The sequence below is a fragment of the Neophocaena asiaeorientalis genome, unplaced genomic scaffold (assembly GCF_003031525.2).
Source record: "Neophocaena asiaeorientalis asiaeorientalis breed wild unplaced genomic scaffold, Neophocaena_asiaeorientalis_V1.1 scaffold256, whole genome shotgun sequence".
NCBI classification, from domain to species: Eukaryota; Metazoa; Chordata; class Mammalia; order Artiodactyla; family Phocoenidae; genus Neophocaena; species Neophocaena asiaeorientalis.
In genome coordinates, this window is record NW_020185324.1 from 2,886,555 (window position 1) to 2,911,799 (window position 25,245).

Here is a 25,245-nt window from a genome sequence, read left to right on the forward strand (position 1 = left end):
TTTTTTTTTTTCTTCCCTGATTTCTTTTAATTTTTTTTTTTTTTTTTTTTTTTTTTTTTTGCTGTTGTTAGTTTCATTTTATTCTACTTATGTAAATTGTTTTCTTTTCGGTATTCTCTCGTCTTGAATTTTTTCTCCTTCGTTCCCTATTAACAGGCCATTGAAGACGGCAATTTGGAAGAAATGGAAGAGGAAGTACGGCTTAAGAAGCGAAAAAGACGAAGAAATGTGGATAAAGATCCTGCAAAAGAAGATATGGAAAAGGCCAAGAAGAGGAGAGGTCGCCCTCCGGCTGAGAAACTGTCACCAAATCCCCCTAAACTGACAAAGCAGATGAACGCTATCATCGATACTGTGATAAACTACAAAGACAGGTGAGCGTTTCGTTCCTTCACCTCCAGCATCTTCATCAAGACCACAGGTAACGCTGCCTGCAGAGCAAGATTTATTAAGGTGTACGCTGGGTTCCAGGCCCTTTCTACCTCCTGTTTGATGGTTTTTGCTCCAGAGGTATCAGTAAACTTGTACTCTATTCAGAGAGGCTGCTCTTGATATTTTGTGTAATAGTTTACCAGGTGTTATTTAAGGTATTTGGAAAGAGGAGTTTAGATGACCAAATGAAAGAAAAAAAAACCTAAGCTGGAGAAGGGTTCTTTAAGGATTTCCAGAATACCATCACTGATGTGGAAGCATTGGAAAGAGAGTGAAAGTATACCTTTGGATTGAGGTGTTAGAGGAGAAAAAGAGTCCTATCACATATTTAAGGTAAATGTTCATGCTAGGACTTTGTTTTAAGCCAAACCGAAGCTTCCATCAAAAATACCTTTCCTTCTTTCCTTCCAAGACACTTGAATTTCTGAGCACTTGTTCGAGCCATCTCCCTCTTTTCTCATAACCCTACCTAGACAGGATGGTTTTTCAGCAAATTTCCCTCTTTTTCATGGAACTTTTGAATGTGAACTTTGAGAAATCTGTACTGGACACTATCCCCAGGCCATTTTTAAACAATAAACAATTATTTGAAAACCAAAGTAAAGATGTTCTTGGGTGTCAGGCAGCCCTATATAGTCGATAAACTAGTTAGGCTATATTTTGGTTGGTTGATTTGATTTCTACTCAGTAATCATGTGATGCGGTTTTAATAGGAAGATGACATCTCACTTCAGTTGAAAAATTGAAATTTTTTTCCCTCTAAGTTACATAGTGGCATGAATCAACTTTTCGTTACCAAAAATTCTTGACATTCACTGGTGTTGCTCTATATAACTGGAATTGTTTACTACAAATAAGTTGTGCTTTTAGTTCTTCGTGGTAATTTTAGTTGCATGTCTTCATACGAGGAAGAAAACCTCATCGTGAAGATTAAGTAGTATAAAAAGCAAGAAACTTTCGATGGGGTTTTACTGACAGCTCCTTAGAGAAAACATAAAGACTTTTCAGAAATGGTGAAAGGGACACAGGAGCAGATGCGTGTGGAAGGGTCAGAATTTCTTGCTCCTCTGCCTACCAGGTCTCTCAGGTTTCCTGCTTACTATTTTCACTATTATTTTCCTTTTTTTTTTTTTTTAAAGTCATTCCCTTTGAGCATTCTAAAATGGCCACAAAGGGCAGCCCCATTACATTAGGTTTGGATAAAGCTGTTCACTGACACAGGGGAATGACAGTAATCTAGGAAGGAAAATTTGGCCACGAGATCATTCTTTGCCCAGATGAACATGCCAACTTCCTTGTAAACCCGGAGTCAGTAATTCTCTCTGTCAAGTTTCTGTTCCTCCCCAGCTGTACTGGTAGATTGGCTGGAAGCAGGAGTAGTTTCCAGGAAGCCAGGTTGGACAGTTACACCTTATTTTATCAGCCCCTGGTGTAGAGAAAAATAAGCAGAGAGTGTTACTCTGTACATACCTCTAACTTTTTGCCTTTGTCCCGGGAGAGTGAAAATGCCTGTGGCTTGGACCAGGTGTGCCTTGATATCTAACAGGCATTGTGTTCATTACCTGCTGAGTGAGCCTAGGGCTGCTGTAACACTGAGAAGAGCCAAGAAAGTCCTTGGAGGTTTGAAAGCCAGGCCTTTTATGCCAGGTGATGGCTGTCTCCTCCTTTAATGGTGTAAAAGGAGTCACCAGCCAGTGGACCACGTACTGCCAACAGATGGTTTTATTTCACGTTTCTCTTTTTTTTTTTTTTCCTTTTTTTTTTCTTTTAAGCAAACGCATAAAGCTGGAGAGAGTTCTTATAAAAACGTCAGGGTTTCCCCCCTCCCCCCATTTTTGGAAAAACCTAAAAATCTGGCAGCACTCTACCTAGCCTTCCCTAAGGTAACAGTAGAAGTGGAACCCACACCCCAACCCGTTGCAGACTGTCTGCTCTAGGCGGCCACCATCGCCGTCGCTCACTATCGTCCCTCCAGTATGGAGTGTCAGTTGCCATTTATCATCGTGTTTTTCGCACCTGGCCCACTTGACTCCTTTATATCACCTGCTGGCTCCGTAGCCTTTTAGGTTTGTGATTTCCTGACGCACAGGGCTATGGGCTGATGACTTTTCCAGAACCCACCCCCAAATACAGAGTAGTATGATGTGAGGTCTCTTTAACCTCAGCTATGCGTAGCACAGTAGTTTAAGCTCTTGTCTTGGTTGAACTACCTGCATTTGAATCCTGTCTCTACCATTTACTACCTGTGGAGCAGCTGGGCAATTTACTTAACCTCCCTGGTCCTCAGTTTCCTAGTCCACAAAATGGAACGATTACTGTACCTGCCTCTAGAGGCATTAGGAAGATTTGATGAGTTAATATAGCTCTTTGAACAGTTTAATTATTAATAATCAGCCTTTCAGACGATTTATAGCAAATCAGGTAGGTGAATGGAGCTCTGAGCACTATAAAGAAAATGTCCTTGCTCGTACGGCTTTCATATTGTTATTTCCAAAACCAGAAAACACAGCTTCACTGGGAATGATGACTGAGCATGTCTTTGCTTGTACTATAGGGAGAGGCTATTTAAATATTTCAACCTGCAGACACTGAATCGTTTGTTTGTTTTCCCCCTTTCTCTGGTTTTATTTATTTGTTTTACTTTTCCTGAAAGTACCCTGGTAAGGCCCCCCATTCTATTACTGCCCACGTTTAGGTACTTCTGGGAAGTATGTTCTAAATTCTCCACTGCTACATGTTTCATGTATATTTCGTGTTAGTGATCCTCTAGAAAAAAAAGCACTTAGTTTATGTTTTTTATGTCTCTTACCAAATTGGGTGCTCAAGTAGGAGGTACTCAAATTAGGAGGGCCTTAATTAGATACATCATATTTTTGGTTGGTTTTAGAAAATGCTGCTGAGAAATGTACTTCGCCATGTGTTGAGATTTTTGCACCAGTAAAGTCAGTGACTAATATAGTAACTCAACCTACCTGTGAAAGAAGTACCACCTGGACTAACCTCCTTCCCATCACCTCAGTCAAATGTTACAGCTCTGACAGTCATGTACATTAGCAGTGTATTAAATAAGAGCTGCCATCTATATTTAACTGATACATAAGAATTAATTAGCTCTTATGAGACAGTTTTTTTTTTCAAAGTTCTTGCATGATTCTGGGACAGATGTATTTTTATTGTTTAAAAAGAACTAGGATAATTTGTGTCTATTTATTGCCTTTGTTTTCAGTGCCAGTCCTAATTTTTTTTTAGCGGGATGCTTTTAAAAAATGTGACCCCCCTCTCCCCTCCGAGAGCCAATAATTCTGTGTGATTCACAAATGTAAAATTTTTCTGCGGTAATCTCTACTAGAGGTAGCACTGATCTCTTGTTACCGTTCCCACCATTTTATTTCTCCAAATAGAAAACTTGATATGAAGTATTATTGGAAGGCTTTGTTTTGATTTGTTAATAAGCATGGTTATGTAGAGGGCTTTTAAAATTATATTCTCCCTTTATATAATATTTAACCTAAGATCTTTTTTCTCTTGGAAAAGGGATCCATCCTAATTTGCATCTGTACCCTTTAAAATTGCCCCTGTGAAGAGATGGTGATGGTGAAAAAGCAGGGTCTGGGTTTGGTGGAGCTATTCCAAGTCTAGAGACATGGCTTACAGTTCCTTGGATAAGGAGGGAGATTCCTAGAGGGAATTCTTAGTATTAGAAGGGGTTTTAGCTCTACCTGGTCCAGTTTCCCAGATGTGTCCCCCTGCATCGCCTCTAGCAGACCATCATCTAACCTTGTGCGGACATGCCCAGCGTTAGCTCACTGTGTCAGGAAGCCGTTTGCGACACCAAAGGACAGCTCTAAACACGACAGGCATTTCCTATATGAAAACAGACTCAGCCCTCTGACTTCTAGCTTTTGTTCTGCTTGGAACTTCAGAGACTCAATCTGTTCTAATTCCGAGAAATGTCCTTTAAAATATTCATAAACGTATCTGCCTTAGGACATTCTCCTTCGGGTTGTAATACCTCACTTTGCTATCTGAGTGATGCCTGGACTTCCAGCCATCCCAATACCCCCCAACTCCACCCCGCCCTTAGACACATTTTACTTTCTTAGTGTCCCATGGAAAACATAGCACCCAGAACTCCAGAGGTATTCCGATGGCGGCTAATTGCAGGATGGCTAGCCTCCTTATTCTGGACACCAAAATTCTGTTAACATAACTCAGGAGCGTGTTAACTTTTTTCACCAACCTTGATTCAGAGTTAACTCACATTGAAAACACGACTTCTTGAAAAACTCCCTCTCCCGCAAAACATACACACAGTTCTTATCTCACGTGAATGCTGCCAAGGTTAGCCTTCAGCTAAACCTCTGATTTTTTTTTTTTATCCTGTATCGACTTATTCCTATATAGTTTCATCTTACTGATTTTTGTACCACCATTCTAGCCTATTGATGTAACACTGATTATTTTATGCCTTTTTTTAAAAAAACAAAACAAAACCACGTTTACTTGTTTTCCTGAGTTGTTGTCATCTGAAGATTTGCTGTAAGCTATTGCGAAGAAACTTCTCAAGGGCAAAGGACAGGTCTTCTCTGACATGCCCCTGAAGATCACTTAAGGTTGGCGTGAATTTATTAATCAGTAATCTTTAAAGTTGATGAACCGTCTGTGAACTCACATGACCATGCTGTCATGTCACCCACATTCATCTATCCTTTCTCAAGGTTATCAAAAAAAGCTAAAACCAAGATATACCATGTTTGTGGCCTCTCCAATCCATCAACCTAGAAACCCTGCGGAAAGGATGAAATGAGGTTAGCTTGCCATGGCTTTTTCTAAGGGACCCCCTACCGGTACTTAACGATGTCATTTATCTTCTCTCTGTAGCCCTGTGGCACCTGAATAACTTCCTCTAAATTTTGACCAAGGGTCCACATCAAGCACAGCCGCCTGGAGTTTCCCTTCTCCTTTTGAAAGTGGGACACTTAGTCTTCTGATTCCATTTCTAGCCTCTGTGATTTCTTAAACATCATTAGCAAAAGCAATCTACACACTCTTTCAGGATGTAATTAGTTTGCAACTGGACACTTGAACTCATCTGAAGCTTCTTGATATGCTCTATCAACTCTCCTATCAGTAGCTTTTGTTCAACATTTATTATGCCTTGCTTTTCAAATCTGAGCCTCGTTCATGTTCCCAAAGAGTCTGGAAACAGAATATGAGGAGGTTATCATCACCTCCTCCCGCTCTGACCGGCAGGAGTGTACTGCGAGGATGGGCCTCGCTGTCTGCAGAGGGTCTGGACTTCAGGTGCAGCTCTGAGCATGGACAAGGGAAGCGGTGGGGAGGCGGGAGATACCTGCCTGACCCTGGCACACAGTGAGGCAGCCAGGCGTGGCCAAACGGCTCCTTCCTCCCTGTTACCTGATGCCCTTCAGCCTCTGCTCTCTTCCCGGAGGCTAGACTGTCTTCTTCTTGCCCCTCATTTTAAGAAACACTGATGACTTCCCTAGGAATGGTGGAAGGCCTCAGCTTCTTCTGAATCTTAGCTCTCCCCACATTGTAGAAAATCATTCATTGATCCTGGAAATATTAATTGTATTATTCCCCCCTTCTTTCCAGCCCTGAGGGCCAGAGGGTAAAAAAAGACTCACGGTACTTACCTCCACTAGCTCGCCATGTGGTAGAGGAGATAGCCCGGATAGTACTGAACAGGCAGGTGGCCTGGGAGATTCAGGGAAGGTGGGGTCACGTGAGCCCCTTAAATAAGAATATAATAACATCATCTTGAGTTTATGGTCTCTTTTAGGGGGGGAAATATATATATGTATATGATATATATTTTTTATATATATATTTATATATATCACTATCACTGCATTTACCGGGGAAAAGAGAGCCGGCATTTTACCCCGTTACATTATAGTACCTTTCTAAAGACTCGGGAATACTGCAAACCTAAGGACTAAGTGTACTTGTTTAATTCCTGTACACGAATTCCTATATACAGATGGAAAGTCATTTGTAGCATTTCCCTCATTTAGAGTAAGGCTGAGCTACTGTCTTAAAGGCCCACATATCGTCAACCCGTATTCCAGAAGGGATGGGCTCTTACTTTAAACAGTTGCCTTTTCTTTTTCCAATATTATCTCCCCAAAGTGCTTTATCTGAAGCGTATTCAGGTATTTTTGATGTCGAAGGCTTTCCCTCAGTTACCATCATCCTGAGTCTTCCATCCAAGGTGGACTAATCGCGCCAGTGTTCACACTGTCTTTTTAAAATTGATTTGTAGTAACATACATTTTGAAAGCCACATCCATACCATCATTTAATATGCTTTTTTGTTGTGTTTGTACTTCTTTTTCAGTCAGATTGCTGACCCGTGTAGGTCTGTCCCCACATACTCCTTATCAGAATCGTTCGAAAGCATTCTGTTGGAATTTCCTTTCATCAGAGCCTTCCTTCCCCGATGAGGTGTAATCTCCGTTAGTGCCAGATCATAGAACCATGCCCACCTCTCTCTCCAAAGTACTTGCAGTATGTCCTGTAACATGTCTACAGAATGCTCTTCACGACTACACATTCTGAGACAACACGGTCTATTTCAGCTTCGGTATCCCCTTGGTTAACATCCATCATCAACTCAGGGTCCCCAGTGTGTTGGGAGAAAAGTGGTCCCAATTCTGTGCCTTATTCCTAACACGCCCTTACATACAGAGTTTCCTCAGCATTTCTCCCAGGCCCCCCACCACTTCTGTGTCCTCACCCACCGTCTGCATCAGGTCCTTTACCATCGTCGCTGGCCGTGCCTGGACGGCTGCATGCTGCCTGCTTCTCCTCCTGCCTCTGATTCATGGATCCCCTCTCGTCAGTGGTTACTTAACCACTTTCAGTAGCTTCTCATTGCCTACCCGATAGCGACCAGACTTCTCACCGTGGGAAAGATAGCCTTCCACAGCCTGGCCCTAGGACCTTCCCAACTTCATCTTCCAACGTGCAACTCTCCCTTGTATGTCAGACACTCCACCCGATTCTCTGCTTTCCCAATATCGCCTGTACTTTTCGCCTCGCCACTCCCGGATTTATGCGTTGCTCCTTCTGTAGTGTCTCCCGCTCTCCCAGGGCACAGTGGGTAAGGTCTCTGAGGAGGGATGTGTAAGTGGCCAGACGTGGGCTGTGTATGCCAACGGCACCGTTCTTTGCCTGGAGTAAGATCTAGAGAGGACGGAGGGATTTCCCAGGGCGCGACACCCCTCTCAGCCACTTCTCTGCCAGCACACGAAGGAACGCCAGTGGTGCAGTTGCAAAATCCTCAATGGAAGGGGCTTCCCTAGAGGCCTGGAGAAGGAAGGGCCAGAGACCTCACGTGGTGGTTGTCATTTCCAGTTGAAGATCATTAACTTGGTGATCTGTTGGGAAAGAATGGAGGTCTGGGAAGGAGAGCTGACTACCTAGATGGTGTTCAGAAACCAATTTAGGCTGTGGTTCGGTGCACCCTCTGTGTGCTAGCTGCTGTAATAAAGTACAGTATCCCGTTTAGGGTTCACAACCATTTTCTGAGGTATTATCACCATTTTACAAGTGAGGAGCTAGACTCGGATAGGCCGAAGCTACTACAGTGCTAAGGCCACCCCCTTACCCCCGCCAAGCAAACGCTGCCTTTCCTCCACTGCTTCTAGAACGACGGATGGAAACGTGTGGCGGGAAATGAGACCCGAGTAACAGGTATTTACGCGTCCGGGAGAAGCAGGAAACGTCCCCAGTAATCTGGGGACAGTCCCAACAGTCCCCCGAGGTTGGCAAGGCAGGTAGGTGAGGAGACTGAAGCTTGGAGCGTGAGATGAATTACCCGAGGTCACCAGCCTAAGAAGAAGGAGCCGGGCTGGGACGAGGACCCAGGTCTTCTGACTCTAGTGTTCTTTCTACTCTACCACAGGTGTAACGTGGAGAAGGTGCCCAGTAATTCTCAGTTGGAAATAGAAGGAAACAGGTCAGGATCTGTCTTGTATTCCCGGGTCTCTAAATACAGGTATCCCTTGGTCCACCAAACAGACTGATTTCCTAAAGACTCGGCCTTTGGAAGCAAATTTCTCCGGTGGCCTCCTGACCACCCCTCCTTGGAGTGGGAGGTGGAGGCACAGATATTCTCAAACACCTGTCGTGGCTTTTGAAGTTTTTGTGCTGTGTTGTAATTTGGGCGTGTCCGTCCTGTAACTGCACTCCTTACAAAGGCATCAGGAGCCGCCACTGAGCGGGACGGTCCCCCCAGCATCACTCGGCCATGGGTTTCTGTTGCTTTCCCCCACCACTTCCAGCGCAGCTTCTGTCTTACGTCCCACGGGCCTCTTAACTCCATGCTGTCTTGGTTTTGAAGCTTACTGAGAAGCACCTGGGGTGCCGCGTGCGCGTGCCTGCCCTGTCTGAGATTGTGGAGTCAGTCACGTGTGCGGAGGGTCTGCGCGCCAGGTGGGGTTCAAGGTGTGACTTCTGGGCTTACCTGTCCTGTGCGGGCTTAAGCATCCTCGGGCAGCTTGTTTAACCTTTGTGTGCCTCTGCTTCTGTCAAGTGGGAAGCAGAAGTGTTTTTTTCCTAGAGATTTTGCAACACTGAGATGATGATAGTTGAGGCAGAAGGAGGGATGTGCATGATTCGCCAGGGTTAGGAGTTGTTATTAGTATACTGAAAATAACATTTCTTTCCCCCTTTGGGTCAGCCTGTACTTTAAAAAAAATATCGATCCAGTACTTTGCCATCCATATTCCACTTTTGTCAACTGACTCAATGACGTCCTTTGTGGCACTTCTTTCCCCCCTGGTATAGGATCCAGTCTAGGGCCAGGAGGCAAAAGAATTGAAGCTGTGTCCTGTATTTCAGAATAAATACCGTCACTAGTTGTGGCCTTCGCTTTTACATAGGGAGATTAAACGTGGGGTGATTTGTACCCATCCATATCTGTGCGGAGGTGAAACTGGTGGGCAAGATTGTCACTTTTGGGTATTTCTTATTGTAAACAGTGAGCAATCCTGGAAGCCAGTCACACAAACTATACTGTGTACTAAGAGGCATCAAGAATGGTGTTCTGTTTTTGCCATCACGAGAAAGAACTCAGTCTGGATTTGAATTTCGGAACTGAAACAAGAAATGCATGACTTTTGGGGGCTTGAAATAATGAACTACCAGGGTAAATCTTTCCAACTCAACCACGTGGGAAGGAGGCTTTATGGTCTCTAAAAGGCATGATATAGGCTAAACGTCCAGCGCAGTGCACAAGGACAGGGCTAGGCTCCTTCACCCCACATCCCCTCTTCCATCACAATAACCACGTGACCATGAAAAGTGGATTAATAACGTTAAAGGGTATTAAGAGCCCCCAGTGTCATGCCTCGGCTTTCTGAGGAGACGATATGACCATATGTAGTTAGGATCCAGATAAATCCTCTTACTGAAGACACATTTAAACTGCAATTTCCAGAGGCATAGAAGGGGCTTGATGTTTGCCTCCTCAGGAGTCTGCGGAGTCTGTCTGGTCCCGTACTGTCACATATGCTTCTCCTCCCCAGAAACCCGAGTTTAAGACATGCTGTTCAGAGCTTGCCTTGTGATTAATTTTTAAACATTCTTTAAAAGAAATCCCTCCATGTGTTCAAAAGCACTGAGCATGTTCTATGTGTCAGTCTCTGTGTAAGTATTGAGAATGGGGGGTGGGGGCAGGGGGTGGGGAAATGAGTAAAATGGAACGCCTTAAAGCATAGTTGGAAAGAGTTATATAAAGGAATAACGCACATCTACGGTATGAATCAAGTGTACATGCCAGGTGGGAGGGTAGGAAGGGGGAAAGCAGAGTCAGTCGGTGGCTTGTGGGAGGAGTAGAAAATCCCCCAAGCAGATGGGGGTGAGGGGGTGGGCGGAGGCAGCCAAGGTGCTGAGACCCATGTGTGTAGGCGGCCAAGGAGGAGGTATGGAAAAGCAGGACCCCTTCTAGAGACCACACGTCTCTCAGTATGACTGGGTCCTCAGGTGCAAGGGAAGAGGGGCATAGCATTGGACATGGTGATGGGGGTGAAGGCAAGAGAGCAAGTACTCAGAGAGAGGTATGATTGACAGGACTTAGGGCAGACCAGATGTGAGAGGTGGAGGAGAACTTTTTAAGGATAACTCCTGGTTCTGTGTCCTGAGTGGTAAGTGAAATTTACATTTACAGAAATATGGCTGAAAAGAAAGGTGGCACATGGTACCCAGCCCTACATACTCCATCCCAGGAAATCTAAACTCCCTCCATGGCTATTAACAGCCCTCAGCGTCGTGATTATGTTGTTAGTATTGACTGTCCCTTCAGGACCGGCTAAGAAGCTGTGACAGTCAAAGTTTAGTTTTAGCAACATCGGCACCAGACATTCGGCATTTCTTTAAGTGGGGGAGGGAGGCTGTGACCGGATGTCAGGCTCAAGCCCCTTTGCATTTAATGAGATTACAGAGAAATTGCCATGAAATACAAGTGTGACCAAGTGGATACACTCAGAGAATCTTAGTTCTAGGTGAAGAGCCTTTCTTCATTTATTCTGTTTGGATACTTAGGGCTCAGCCACAGGGTTGGCAGTCTATCTTGTATACTAGCAGCATGGGGAAGTCAGAACTTCAATTGATGTCCAGGGTGACGCTTCCCCGGAGTATAGTCCTCAAACTCTAGTCCTGGAGCTTCTTGGAGAATTCCCAGCGTGGTTAGAGGCTCTGGGAAGTTTTGTGTCAAGTAGCCTGCTGAACTTCGTCTAACCCAGCATTCCCCGAACTCATTTGACCAGTGAAGCCCCCTTTTCAGGGAACACTATTAATAATCCATTAAGCTCAAGTTTCGTGGAGCACATATTGGGAAATGCTGACTTAGAGCTCAGAAGTTGCACTTAGTCCAGAGAGAATCAGCTCAGGGAAATGCGGATTCTAGAACTTTATTTTGTCGTTCTTAAAAGTATTCATACTTTCAGATGTGTCCTGGAATAAGCTGCTTTGACTCCTAGTGACTTGACACTTACTAATGACGCTCAGCCAATTGTACCCACGTACAGCAGGTGGGCAGCCCACAGATAAACGTGGTCCATCTGCTTTCTGAGGCACAGAAAGCCTCCTCGAGGCTCCCAGCATCAGCCTGGCCCAGGAGCCCAGGGTCTCTGCCTCTCCAAGCTTCAGGACAACCAACATAAATGACCTCTCATTTATGAGAGGAGTCCCAGCTGGAAACAGCAAAACTGATTTTCTTACGGGGCTGATAAACTGTCTTCATAAGCACTCTCTGTCTTTTGAGTTAGAAACGGATTGCTCTGAAAGAGGGCAGTTATTTGGGCATAAGTGTTCTTGTGTATTCATGGGAAAAATATCTGCCTTGTTCCTTTAGAGTCACACCTCATATGTCTTCCTGAAGAATTGCCTAAAACGGCCATTTTAGGAAAATGCAGCACTCAGGGTGCCTGCTACGACACACGCACCCCTTTGACAAAGTGACATTGGGGATCTGCAGCTCAGGTGGAGAGGCATTTGATTTTGTTTGCCTGCAAAAGCTTTGTGATTTTGAGTTTGATCACAATTCAGCCAAAAGTTCCGAAGCCTTTTTTTAACATTACGAAGTTAGAGACCCGGGGAAAGACCAAAGGACAGAACGTTCAGTGGAAGGGAAGGTGTGTCCTTACCTTTTGAAAGGAAGGCATCCTCTGAGTCACTTCCGGGTCTCCAAGATGAGGTGACAAAAGCTGATGAAACGGCGTGACCAGTGTGTCTATCACATTGAGACAGGTGGACAGTTAGGATTCTGTACCTCTACCTGCTATGATGAAGTGTCGAGTGAGAAAAAGAGAAGAATCTAGGTGTCCCGAGTCAATAATTCTAAAGAGTCAGGTGACAGATGATAAGTCTTCGCAGTCGTCTCCTCAAAATGCTTGTCTAAATAAACAAGTAAATAAACAGTACTCTCTGAATCTCCTGTCCAGGTGATCGATCACCTCTGATTTGCAGTCATGAGTTCAATGAGAGAATTCTGAAGGAATAAATAGGGACTTCATACAATAGATTCTGTTGGTTGTAATATAGTAAAAAAAAAATTTGTGGAATTATTGTTCTATTATCCTATTTATTTGGCCTTCTGTGAGAGAGTTCGGAGGTGCCGGTTGAGGAACTGTGTTGTTTATGGTGATGTAAATAAAGGTCGGTCATATGCCCCTCGGATGACATTTTTCTGGGAAAAATCAAATTAGATTTTTGACTTACAGCATGTTGTCAAAGAAGGTAACCCATAAAAGTGTTTGAGGCCTACTTTATTTATGGATGACAGTATGGTTCCAAATTACATTAGATTGTAAACCTTCATTTTGTTGAACAAGAGTACCTTATTAGTAATGTTTATTTATGCTCTGGCATTTCTCCTTCTGGTCCTTAGTTCATGCCCTTTTAAAAACCTAGTTGAATGTGTATTGCATTTACAATTTGATGTCCTGTCATTTTTGTGTTTTTTTCCCCCATTGAATGTCATAATGAGCATTTTTTTCTGTTTTTTAAGGCCCCTACTTTAAAAATACATAATTTTAGATTCTAGCCTTCCATTACTTGTTTTCTTCCCCCGATTGTTTAACATTTTGGCTGCCTTAAATTATTTTAAATAATGCTGTGATGAACATCTTTACATGTACATATAAAAAAATATATATATATATCTTTATCCATATTCCAGCCTAGAGTAGATTACCAACAGCAAAACCATACATCAGAGTGTGATTACATGGAAGACTGTTGTTAAAGCCTTGCTGCTTTTCTTATTGAGCTGAGCAAGCCATTTAAGCCTCCTAACATGGGGGCATTTACCTTGCATAAACCTGATGTAACCTCATTTTGGTTGGTAACCCAGGCACATTAGATACCTAGTCCTTAACACAACCCTTGGGGTGATTTTTACAGCTATCCATCCCATATCAAAAGCAAGTCAACCCACATCCCATTCTGTTTTTGCTGTTACATCCTATATGCTTCAAGAAGTTGCGAAGTCGGATTTCCAAGCTTGTTAGGAGTCACCAGTATTGTCAGTCAATACTCAGTAAGACTCAGATGAGAGACCTCAGTAGAGAATGCAGAGTGCGGGTACTCTGACACCTGTTCTGTGACTGGCTCAGGTTTCTGGGGGCTTTCTAGATATGCAGGGTGCTACTCAGGTCTAAGTGCATTTTGAAATGGTATTTTTTAAACCCTATAGGAATCTGACCCTGAAAAAAAGACACACGTATTCACCTACTGCCCTCCAACGCTGACCCAATTTTTATGGGTTTTTTTCCCAAAATGATTTCCTATGTTTGATTCCTTTAGGACTGTAATCGTTTTCTGTAAAACGTTTCCAACTATAAATGGGTATTCTAAATCATGACGTCATTTCCTTAAGGAGGCAAGATAACCACGTTTTCATATTCATTAACTAATATAAACAAAACCTATGTCAGCTTTAGTTAAGATCACTTTTCCAGGAGCATCCATTAGGAGTTCTTGTCAACAGATCAGCTTCGGTAGGTAAAAAGACAAATCATAAAGCAGCCAAAAAAAAAAAAAGGACTCTCAACCAATATTATGAAAGACATACTGGCCAGCATTTTAAAGGAATAGGTTTCTAAGCTACTGTTACAGTCTTATGCACTCTTCCAGCTTTACCTAAACTGTAATCAAAGGTAGAGGTGATATTTATGTGATATTTATAATGTCTGTAGTCATTATTTTAAAGTCATAATAGTATAGATGTGAAATTCTTGCCATTCGGTTTGTGGAGGTAATGGGAGAAAAATTGGTTCCCAGATGAAGCATAGCAAAGCAGATCTCGTGTGTGTGTGTGTGTGTGTGTGTGTGTGTGTGTGTGTGTGTGAGCTCTACATGCAGGGTTTGCAAACCACCATTAACATAGTGGCATGTAGGGCTTTTCCATCGCATACACCATGACAGCATAGCCAGGTGTCCCTTTGCCCTTTCGTCTCTGTGGAGAGGAAATGTGTTTGCCCACCAGCACCTGTAAACTCTATTAAGTGCAGTGGGTTTTCCTGTATATTTGTAGTTTTAGGTTATTCTCCTCGCCCCCAACACCCTGCGTCTTATCAGGGTCACGTTTCTCATTGTGGTAGATCGTTGTATGAAATAGATCTGAAATCAGACCATTTTGGAGGAGGGGGACAGGTATCACTTTTGTCATGGCAAACAGTACACTTTGAGGTAACAATTTATACTTAGGCCTTAAATGTGTAAAATGACACAATGGAAAATACCTTGGGGGTAAGGATAAGCATTTCAACAGAAACGGAACACCTTTTGCAAACCGTTGTACAATTAGTCCATTGTTCTGTACTTAAAAAAAAAAAAACTTCCTGGCAGTGAAAAACAAGTATTTGAAAAGGTATAATGAAAAAGCATTTGTGCAGCTTAAGTTTGAGAAAGAAATGCCAAGAATTCAAAACTCTGTCAGGCTGCTTCACTTCCTTTTTCTTATTTACATTTTTTTTTTTTTTAACCTTTAATTTAGGGAAAAAATAAGTTACCGTAGCAACATTAGCAAGTGGTCCTGCTACCTCAGTGCATTCTGTAGGTTATATAAAAGCTGGATGTCTTCCAGGACCACCTGACTTTTCCTGCCCAGGGTCGCCATCAGAACTGTCCCCTCTGATAGAGATGGGGGAGGGGTTTTGACTGCATGTAAAGCGTTCCCACACTCCCTGGAGGAGAGAAAAAAACCCAGCATGCATAGAATTAAGTTCTGAGCAGCAAGGTACCAGGAGTTGTTTAATATTGAGGAACGTTGGTTTAATATCGAGGAAAACTTCCATCTTTTTTTTGGAGGAAGGGTTCTTGATCCTGAATGGATGATGGAATATTTGAAGGGAGAAAAGGATAGAGAACGTTCTAACCGTGGAGTGAGAGGTGGGTCAAGCCTGGAGACTTGGAATTTGTGATAAAGGGGGGATTGGCCGTGGGACCTGGGGGTACACAGGAGAGAGGCTCTTCTGACCAGAAGAGTCAAGTCAGCAGTACAGTCAGGGTTTAGAGAGGAGGAATCAAGGAGGGCTTCGAAATCCAGACCGAGGTGTGTGAGTGGAGATGGTTCCAGCGGAACCACGAGAAGACTTCCTTACATGGCATCCAAGCCCTCCTTCAGCTCAGGCCCTTGGCTCTTAGCAGGGGGAATAAAGGAAGTGAGATGGGAATATTAAGCCACGGAACCTTTATTTTTAAAACCGAATAAATTTATGTCATTTTACAGTATTGGCCCTGAGTCTCAGAACATTCAGCTCTCTCCTTTGTGAGCACAGATAACTATGGACTTGTCTCCTTATAGGGTCTAGAATTTCTGTGTCCTAAGAAGAGGACATCAGACCAAGATTGTCTCAGCCATTTTGCCCCTGTTGGAAAGAGCTCTATCACATTCTCAGTGCAAACTGCTTCTTTCTTATTTCACCAGTAGCACAGATGAAATTAAGAGTACGTCCATCACAGGTGTACAAAGCAAAGATGTATTTGTAATCCGTCAATAGAAAAATGACACCATCTGTTGGTAATGCAGAACGTGACACTGAAGATGTCATTGAGGGTCAGCTGTTAAATCCCGAATCACAAAGAGGTCTGACTCTCTGTTGCTAGGGTATAAAGAATGCTAATTATAAAGAAGTCACTGATACAAATAGAAAAATGAATATCTATAAATTCCTCTTATGGCCTTTCAGAGATTCATTTACAGACCGGTGAAATGTTTGTGTATTTAAGTCTCAGAATGGGAGAAAGAAAAACAGACCAGAGATTGTGGCCCTATGCTGAAGGTGATAGCAGATGAAACAGTTTTTGTCATATACTGTGTGGTATAATTTATGGCGGTACAAATGCATTTCTCAACCTGGAAGGGGTTGGGGGGGGTAGGGGTGGCAGAGGGTAAGAGAACACCTTGGTTCTTGCCATGATAATCTTAAAATCCAGTTTCCTATTAAACTGCAGTCTTATGCCTCTTGTGTTGGCCCCTGGTTTTAGTATTCACGAGGCCCATATGTGCATTAAAAAATAAAATAAAACCCTGACCCAGCATCACAGAAAAACTCGTCCATCCCTTTGACAGGGTTTTCGGTTAATTTATGCAGGCCCCTTTGCACTTCAGCATTTTCCCCACTGGTTGCTAGGCAACCATTTGAGTTAGTGCGCATGCCTTTTTTATGATAAGTGTCATTATGATTATTTTCTAATTATATGACTGGGACTATAGATTAAAACAGCATATTGTCACTCATCCTCTGCCGCTGCTTCTAGCATTCTCACACGCTCCTGGAATCACCTTCCAAAATTTACCTGATAGCGATTTATGGGGTTTTTTGTTTTGTTTTGTTTTGTTTTGTTTTGAATATTTCTGCCTTCACAAAGGAAGTAGAGATGGCATCATAAGGGAAAGGAGATTTTTTTGTGAAAAATGACTGTACTGTATCTCCCGAGCTGTTATGGATCTGGATAGGCTGAGTCAGATATTAGGGTCCTGAACCTAAATTATGAACACCTGGTTCCTTTGACCATGTCTGCTTCTAACATTAAGTGATGTTAAATGCTTACATTGCTTTATGGTCTGTTTCTCAGAGTTACAAAATGCGAAGCGTTCGTTGCTATTAAATGTGCTTTCAAGTAAAGCTACCGTGAATTTGCGGGGAGGGTATAGCACTGATCCCAGGAACAGGAGGCAGCCACACTTGCTAAATATGTTTGTTCTTTTCAGCACAAATGACTCCATACACACAAAATGAAGTTAGGCAAGATGAAGGGGTTCCACTGCCAAATAATCATAAAGGTTTGTGTAGTTCACAGTGTGGAAAAATGCCCAAAGAGGAGTAAGACTGAAAAGACAGTCCCTGGTACATACGAAAGCTTTTCATTTGAGTTTCCAGAGTATATTCTAACACATTATTTTCTGAATATAAAGTGGATTTGAAAACAAAGGGATATGGAAATAAAGTCAGTCTTTTTTTTTTTTAACCAACTCAATTACTACTCATTTAGAAATGGAATTTTTGGTGGAATGGGACATTTTAAATATTTGTATCAAACTGAAGAGAGGTTCACTCTGAAAGAGAAATCCACAGTGGCCTTCCCATATGTATGACAGAAGTGGAGATCTACTGGTATTCTAATGTCATTTTGAAGTTAGCACTGGGGGCATTGATCTCCCATACAGTTGTAGGATTTTCTTTGATTTGAAGAGCCCCATGTTTCTATGCATGGGATGTCATTTGCTTTTTTGACATTTTTCTGAAATACAAGTTTTTCTCTGTAGTGCATGATCTGTTATGTTTTTGTTCGTTTCTCCCCTGCCCCCCTACAGTTCAGGGCGACAGCTCAGTGAAGTCTTCATTCAGTTACCTTCAAGAAAAGAATTACCAGAATACTATGAATTAATTAGGAAACCGGTGGATTTCAAAAAAATAAAGGTAGATCTTTTGTTTACGAACTTTATTTTTTAAGTAAATAAAGTAGAAGTGTAAATTCATTGAAATGACTACAGTTAGGACTTGACAGTGGTAACCTGTCTGACTGTCACTGACACCCATGCAGGGCTTGGCACTAAAAAGGTCGGGATGTTCTTGTGCCTTTAAATGAATGTTATGAAATCAATATATTGAGAGCTCGTATTGATTATATTGCCTTTTTTTTTTTTTTCTGCGGTACGCGGGCCTCTCACTGTTGTGGCCTCTCCCGTTGCGGAGCGCAGGCTCAGCGGCCATGGCTCACGGGCCCAGCCGCTCCGCGGCACGTGGGATCCTCCCACATCGGGGCACGAACCCGCGTCCCCTGCATCGGCAGGGGGACTCCCAACCACTGCGCCACCAGGGAAGCCCTATATTGCGTTTTATTTGAAAAGTTTCAGACTCCTTCCTGGATCCCACTGCTCTTCCTGGTTCCCATCCTATGCTCCTTACTCCCCCTTATAGGAAAGGAATACGCGTGGGAGGGTGGTCTCTTGTTTATGACACCCCCTGGAGTTGTGTAGCCCCACCTCCCTGGCAGGACTGTCTACTGGGAAGACAAATGGAAAATCAGGCTTTGTTAACCAAGTAATGATTGTTGTATTTTCCACCACCGCCCTCCCCAACTTTCCTCTGTTTTATCCAAAATTTGCATCAGGAAAGAATCCGTAATCATAAGTACCGAAGCCTGGGTGACCTGGAGAAAGACGTCATGCTGCTCTGTCACAATGCTCAGACGTTCAACTTGGAGGGATCCCAGGTGAGACACGTTTAACCTTAAACATGCTTTGTTCTTCTAAGTTAAAATTTTTCATTTGCTACCGTCGCTATTATCCTGGCAGAAGAAAAGGAGAGATAAAAGCCTGTATTTCCATGCTACCTATGTAAGTCAGTTGAGGCTTTGGCATTTTCAAGTTAATGCCAGCTCCTTTGCACCATAGCTGTGCTAGTTCCTACTTGTGCTTCCCTTAAAGGCTTGGCTTTTAATCAGACGAGGAATTTAAGTTAATAAGTTAATGTAATGCTTAAAAGCTAGAGGTACAGTTTTTGCCTTTACAGAGATGGTGTATTTGGTTATACTTACCTTGGGTTTTCTGACTGTAAACTTTGCATCAGGAGCCGAAACTGCTGTTTTGTTTTAAAACAAAAAATGTATAGAAAAAATAACCATCGCCTCTAATTGTTACAAAAATGCTTTTTATCAGGTCAATTGCAATTCTCTTTACTCCTCTTCTCTGTAGGTAGCAAGTGTAAGAGTAAGTGACACTATGAAAATAACTAAGTTGGCCGAGGACACTTTCACTTTAATTACACCTCAATTCCACTCACCTTTTGTAGGGACTCCCCTTTTTCTATCTATGCTCTCATACCCATGAGGCAGAAAGAACCAGAAGAGAGGTCAGTGTGTCTGCCAGCCGATGCAGAGTCAAGCCTCTTTCCGGATCGGGCTTGTTTTTATCTTCATGTCAATTCCAGTCACTAAATTGGAGAATGTGGGACTCCTCAGAATGTGCCTTGAACAGACCATACCTTGCCAGCTAATGGGAGTTAATAGAAGTATTATTTTGACCAAAACAATAGGTCGTGAAAGCAAGCCTTTTTCAAAGAAATGTAAGGTGAAAAGTAGGACGCAGAGAGTAAATATAAGCGTCAACAAGCAAGTCTTTCATGAATGACCGCTTACAGTTTGTGGATAGATTTGGGGGTTCTTTATAGGACTGTGGCAACATTGTGATACACACCCTGTCCCAGACAGCCTCCCTGTCTGTCTGCCGACACCCACTGCCTCACCCCTGAACTGTGGTGACAAATGGCCTCTTTACTGGCTTCCCTCCGAGGCCCTCCCGGATGCTGGCCCATCTTTCTGTAACCACCTTTTTATCCTGTCCATCTACTGCCCACCAAGCTTCGAGCTTCCCCATGTACTGTTAAATTCTAGAATGAATTCAATCGCTGGAGTTTGCTTTCTAAAGTCATAGACTAACTCTTTGGCCTCATTTCCTGCTGTTCCTCAACCTAAACAGTTCATGGTCCAGTAACGGTTCATGGTCCATAAACACCGGCTTCCCCGGATACACATGCAGTTTGTCGGAAAGAATATGAATACAGAGAGAGCCTTGACATCGTCCCAGGATAGTAACATCGTCCCATGTCATAACCAGGAAATTGGCAATGGCACCATCCCGGATGCATCTTTGTTTTACTTTGGCTGCCCCACCTTTCTCCTTGCTCTCCTTTTCTAAAAAGGCCGTCTCCTTTCTCATGATCCCTGGTGGGACCCTCCTCACCCTTTTAATATCCAGCTCAACTCCAGTGTCCCTGGCAAATTCTGCCCCAGTGGCCCCATCCCAGTGTGTCATCTTCACCATTTTTAAGTGTACAGCTCAGTAGTGGGAAGTATACTTTCATTATTCTGCAACAGATCTCCAGAACACTTTCATCTTGTACAACTAAAACTCTGTAATCATTCTGCCAGACACCATTCTACGTTCTATTTCTACGAATTGGACTCCTCTCGATAGCTCACATAAGCCAGTCAGTCAGTGTTTGTCTTTGTGTGAATGGCTTATTTCATCTAGCATCATGTCCTCAAAAGTTCATCCATGTTGTGTAGGCTGCGGCAGGATTTCTTTCCTTTTTAAGGCTGACTAATACTCCACGCTTTGGGTAGACCTCATTTTGTTTCTTCATCCCTCTATCGATGGACATTGGGTGTGCTTCTGCCTCTTGGCTACTGTGAATAGCGCTGCTGTAAACACGGGTGTGCATGTATCTCTTCAAGACCCTGCTTTCAGTTCCTTTGGGTATATATCTAGAATTGGCATTGCTGGATCATATGGTACTTCTATGTTTAGTGTTTTGAGAAAACGGACCATTTTTGAACTTTATCTCTCTCTCAGCAGCTACACAGGGCTATGCTCAGATAGGTACGTACACTAGGGAGAAAGCACTGATTGCGATAGGTATCGGCTGGTACTGATAAACTCAGTAACAAATAGCCTCCATTTTGTTAGGAGAATTGCATTTTTTTAAAAAGGTTGCGTTACCCCAGTGTTTGATGGAACAACCTAAATAAGAAATAGTTTTTTTAAATACCGGTCTTGCTGTCAAAAATGAGAGGGCATCGTATTGAAGCCCTCCCTTCCCTCCCAAGCATGCGCGCACACACACACACACACACTCTGAAATTATTTCAACCGCATGTGGACTTTTCCTGTAAGACTATGTCTGTAGATTTGAGTTTGGTGTTTTCCTGCAGGCATAGACAATAACGTTGATGTTTCTACTAAAATTCACGTAAAATAACGCCGGTGTGTGGCACAGGGAAGAAAAGAGCATGCTGCGATGGTGAGTCTCGGGCCCTCAGCTTGAGGTGTTTAACAGGTGCCACTTTGACCCTTCAGATCTACGAAGACTCCATCGTCTTACAGTCGGTGTTCAAGAGTGCTCGGCAGAAAATTGCCAAAGAAGAAGAGAGTGAGGACGAGAGCAACGAAGAGGAGGACGAGGAAGAGGAAGACGAGTCAGAGTCAGAGGGTGAGTCCGTGTGGTTTGTCCACTGGTTTGGCCCTGGCCACCTGCATCGCTGTTACCACAGATGCCAACAGAGCAGAGTCAGGCACATCTGGACTCCAGGTCTTGGGGTCTCTCGTGTCCTAGCTGGGCCACCCCAGGCCGTATACTTAACCCTGCTTGAGCCCAGTCTCCTCCTCTGTGAAACTGAAGTACTAAATGTGCCCCCAGTCATGCGAAGAGCTTAGCACAGGGCCAGGCTCACAGCAAACACGGAATGTTGCCTTTGGAAATCAGTGTAATATACATTTTCTGCCAGCATGGCTGTTGATACCACCTATCTGTTAACCTAGCACAGTGGTTCTCTAACCTGGGTGATTGCTGGCGTCCACCCCTGAGTTTCTGATTCAGTAGCCTGCGGAAGGGGCTGAGAGTCGGCCTTTCTAACAGGCTCACAGGGGACGCTGATGTGACTGGACCCAGGACCACACTTTGAGAATCACTGCTTTAGAAGATAATCGTCAAACTGTGGTCCATTTTGTCCCTCATGGATCAGATACTGATCCTGTCTTTATCTTGATATTTTATTCATTATGGCTCTGTTTGGCATGAGTTTTGAGGTGTTTTGTTTTGTTTTGTTTTTTTGAGTTTGAGTTTTGAAAACATCGCACTGAATAGTATTTATCTCTATTACCGACTTTTGGTGCCCTCTTAAACTTTGCACCCAAGGCAAGTATCATATTTCAAAGGTTACGGCTGCCTTGAAAAGTCTAAAATTTCTTCTTACCTAAGTTTTCACCCCATACCTCCTCGCAAAGTAGTAAATCCTAGTAGTTTGTAGTCTTCTATGTAAAAGTTTAGATATGCTTTACCATTTTTTAGTAGATTTGTTTCTAATTACATACTTAGCTTAGAAAATATTTTTAGGAAAGGAAAATTTGTATAAGTCCATCACCCAATATACATTTAACTCCAGTTGCCTTCCAGTCTTTTTATATACATAAATATTTTATTTATAAAAGTATAGCACACTGTTTTGTAGCATGGTTTTTCTATTGCAAATATTTTTCCATAGCAATGAGTGTTTTTATACAGCAATACATATATTAACATCCATTAATGAGTGTACCAAAACATAGTAATCTCAATCCAAATAACGCTCTCCTGAAAATTCTAACCCGTAAACCACGGCACACACTGTAAAAACATCTGACGCATACATATTGCTGCACAGAATGGAGTTGGTATCTCGGTCAGCGGTGTGCGTACGTGTCTGTTTCCCCATACCCTCATCTGTTCTCAGTATTATTCTTTCTAGTGATTCTGCCTTTTAAGTATTAATTTAACCTTTTTCAGTTTCATAGGGTTACTCCCTAGTTTTAATATGGTAGCATTTGATGTTTTAGTCTACAAAAGCGTATCTTAGCTAAACGTTTCCTTGTTTTAGAGCGAGATTTCTAATCTGTTTTCAAATAGCTACCCTTCTTATCCCACCTATCGGTTGAGATACGTTTGCTCTAATCTCTCTGGAGACTTGGTATGTTAACTTTCTATGGCCTCTCTAACAAATTACCACAAACTTAGTGCCTCAATACAACTTACATTTTCACAGCCCTGTAGGTCACGGGTTTGCTGTGGGTCTCTCTGGGCCCAAACCAAGGTGTCACCAGCCTGCCTTCCTTTGTCGGGGCTCCAGGGGAGAATCCACTTCCTTGTGTCTTTCTCATGTTGCGTCTCATTGACCCTCTCTTCGGCCTCCTCTTCATCCACATTTTTTTTGCTGTTGTTGAGGTATAATTGACATATAATAATAGGTTCAGATATACAGCATAATGATATGATATATGTCTATATCGGGACATGATCACACCTAAATCTAGTTAACATCCATCACCACACATAGTCAGAAAAAATTTTTTTCCTGTGACAGGAACTTTGAGGATCTACTCTCTTGGTGACTTTCAAATATGCACTGCAGCGTTATTAATTATACTCACCATGCTGTACCTTAAACCCCACGGCTTATTTATTTTATAACTGGATATTTATAGCTTTGGATTCCCTGCGCCCATTTCCCACCCCACCTCTGGCAGCCACCCTATCTGTTCTCTGTATCTGTGAGTTCAGTTGTTTTCTTTTTTTTTTAATTTCACATATAAGTGAGATCATACAGAATCTGTCTTTCACTGACTTATTTCACTTAGCATAAAAGCCCTCATGGTCCATCCATGTTGTCGCAAATGTCCTTTTTTTAATTTTTAAAAATGTTTATTTTGGGAGTATAGTCGATTTACAATGTTGTGTTCGTTTGATGCGTAAAGTGAAGTGATTCAGTTACACGTGTATTCATTCTTTTACAGATTCTTTCCCCATATAGGTTATTACAGAATACTGAGTAGAGCTTCCTGTGCTGTACAGTAGGTCCTTGTTGATTATTTTAGATACAGTAGTATGTATGTGTTAATCCCAAACTCCTAATTTCCCACCCACTGCCCCCACCACCCCCGCCACTTTTCTTCTTTTGTGTCTGTAAGTTTGTCTTCTAAGTCTGTGGGTCTGTTTCTGTTTTGTAGATAAGTTCATTTGTATCGCTTTTTTAGATTCCACATATAAGCGACATCATGATATCTGACTTACTTCACTTAGTATGATAATCTCTAGGTCCATCCATGTCACTGCAGATGGTATTATTCTGTTCTTTTTACGACTGAGTAGTATTCCATTGTGTAGATGTACCCCATCTTCTTTACCAGTTCCTCTGTGGATGGACACTTAGGTTGCTTCCATGTCCTGGCTGCTGTAAATAGTGCTTCAGTGAACATCGGGGTGCATGTGTATTTTCATATAATTATGTTTTTCTCCAGATATGTGCCCAGGAGTGGGATTGCTGGATCATATGGCATGTATATGTCAATCCCAGTCTCCCAGTTTATCCCTCCACCCCCTTTCCCCCCTGGTAACCATAAGCTTGTTTTCTACATCTGTGACTCTATTTCTGTTTTGTAAATAAGTTCATATGTACCATTTTCCTGAGATGATCATTATAAGTTTTAGCCTTCATTCTGTTAATGTGTCGTATCATATTGATGTTGAACCAACTTGCATCCCTGGAAGAAATTCCACTTAATTATGGTGTATGATCCTTTTAATGTATCGTTGAATTCAGTTTGCTAATATTTTGTTGGGGGTTTTTGCGGCTACGTTCATCAGGGATATTGGCCTATAATTTTCTTAGCTTGCAGCCTTCTTGTCTGGTTTTGGTACCAGCATAATGCTAGCCTTGTAAAATGAGGTTGGAAGTGTCCCCTCCTCTTCCATTTTTCTTTTGTTTGTTTGTTTGGTTTTGGGTTTTTTTGGGCAAAAATTTGAAAAGGATAGGTATTCATTCTAATTCTTCTTTAAATGTTTGGCAGAATTCACCAGTGATGCCATCCGGTCTTGGACTTTTGTTTAACAGGAGGTTTTTGACTGTGGCCTCAACTTCCTTACTAGTAATCGGTCTTTTTCTGTTTTCTTTGTGATGCAGTCCTGGTAGGTTGTCTGGTTCTACAAATGTATCTGTTTTTTTCTAGGTTGTATGATTTGTTGGCACATAATCGTTCATAGTAGTCTCTCGTGCTTCTTTGCATTTCTCTGATAACAGTTGTAACATCCCCTCTATCATTAGTGATTATATTTGAGTCCTCTCTCTTTTCTTCTTGGTGAGTATAGCTATGATTTGTAGCTAAAGATTTGTTCATTTTTTTTTAAATCAATCTTTTCAAAGAACCGGCCCTTAGTTTCATTGATCTTTTCTATTGTCTTTTTACTC

The 25,245-nt window shown here is 42.5% G+C and overlaps 1 protein-coding gene across 3 annotated transcripts in view; it reads left to right on the forward strand.

The window, feature by feature from the left end:
- SMARCA2 (SWI/SNF related BAF chromatin remodeling complex subunit ATPase 2) overlaps positions 1-25,245 on the forward strand; it is a 173,887-nt gene that overhangs the window by 140,134 nt on the left and 8,508 nt on the right. For 2 of the 3 annotated variants that reach the window (XM_024734212.1, XM_024734210.1), the window contains 5 exons: positions 157-374; positions 8,363-8,416; positions 17,780-17,885; positions 18,580-18,681; positions 21,326-21,458. In XM_024734212.1, the coding sequence (XP_024589980.1) occupies positions 157-374; positions 8,363-8,416; positions 17,780-17,885; positions 18,580-18,681; positions 21,326-21,458 (613 nt within the window). The remainder of the gene's footprint in view (positions 1-156; positions 375-8,362; positions 8,417-17,779; positions 17,886-18,579; positions 18,682-21,325; positions 21,459-25,245) is intronic. The other variant, XM_024734211.1, reaches the window with a different exon arrangement.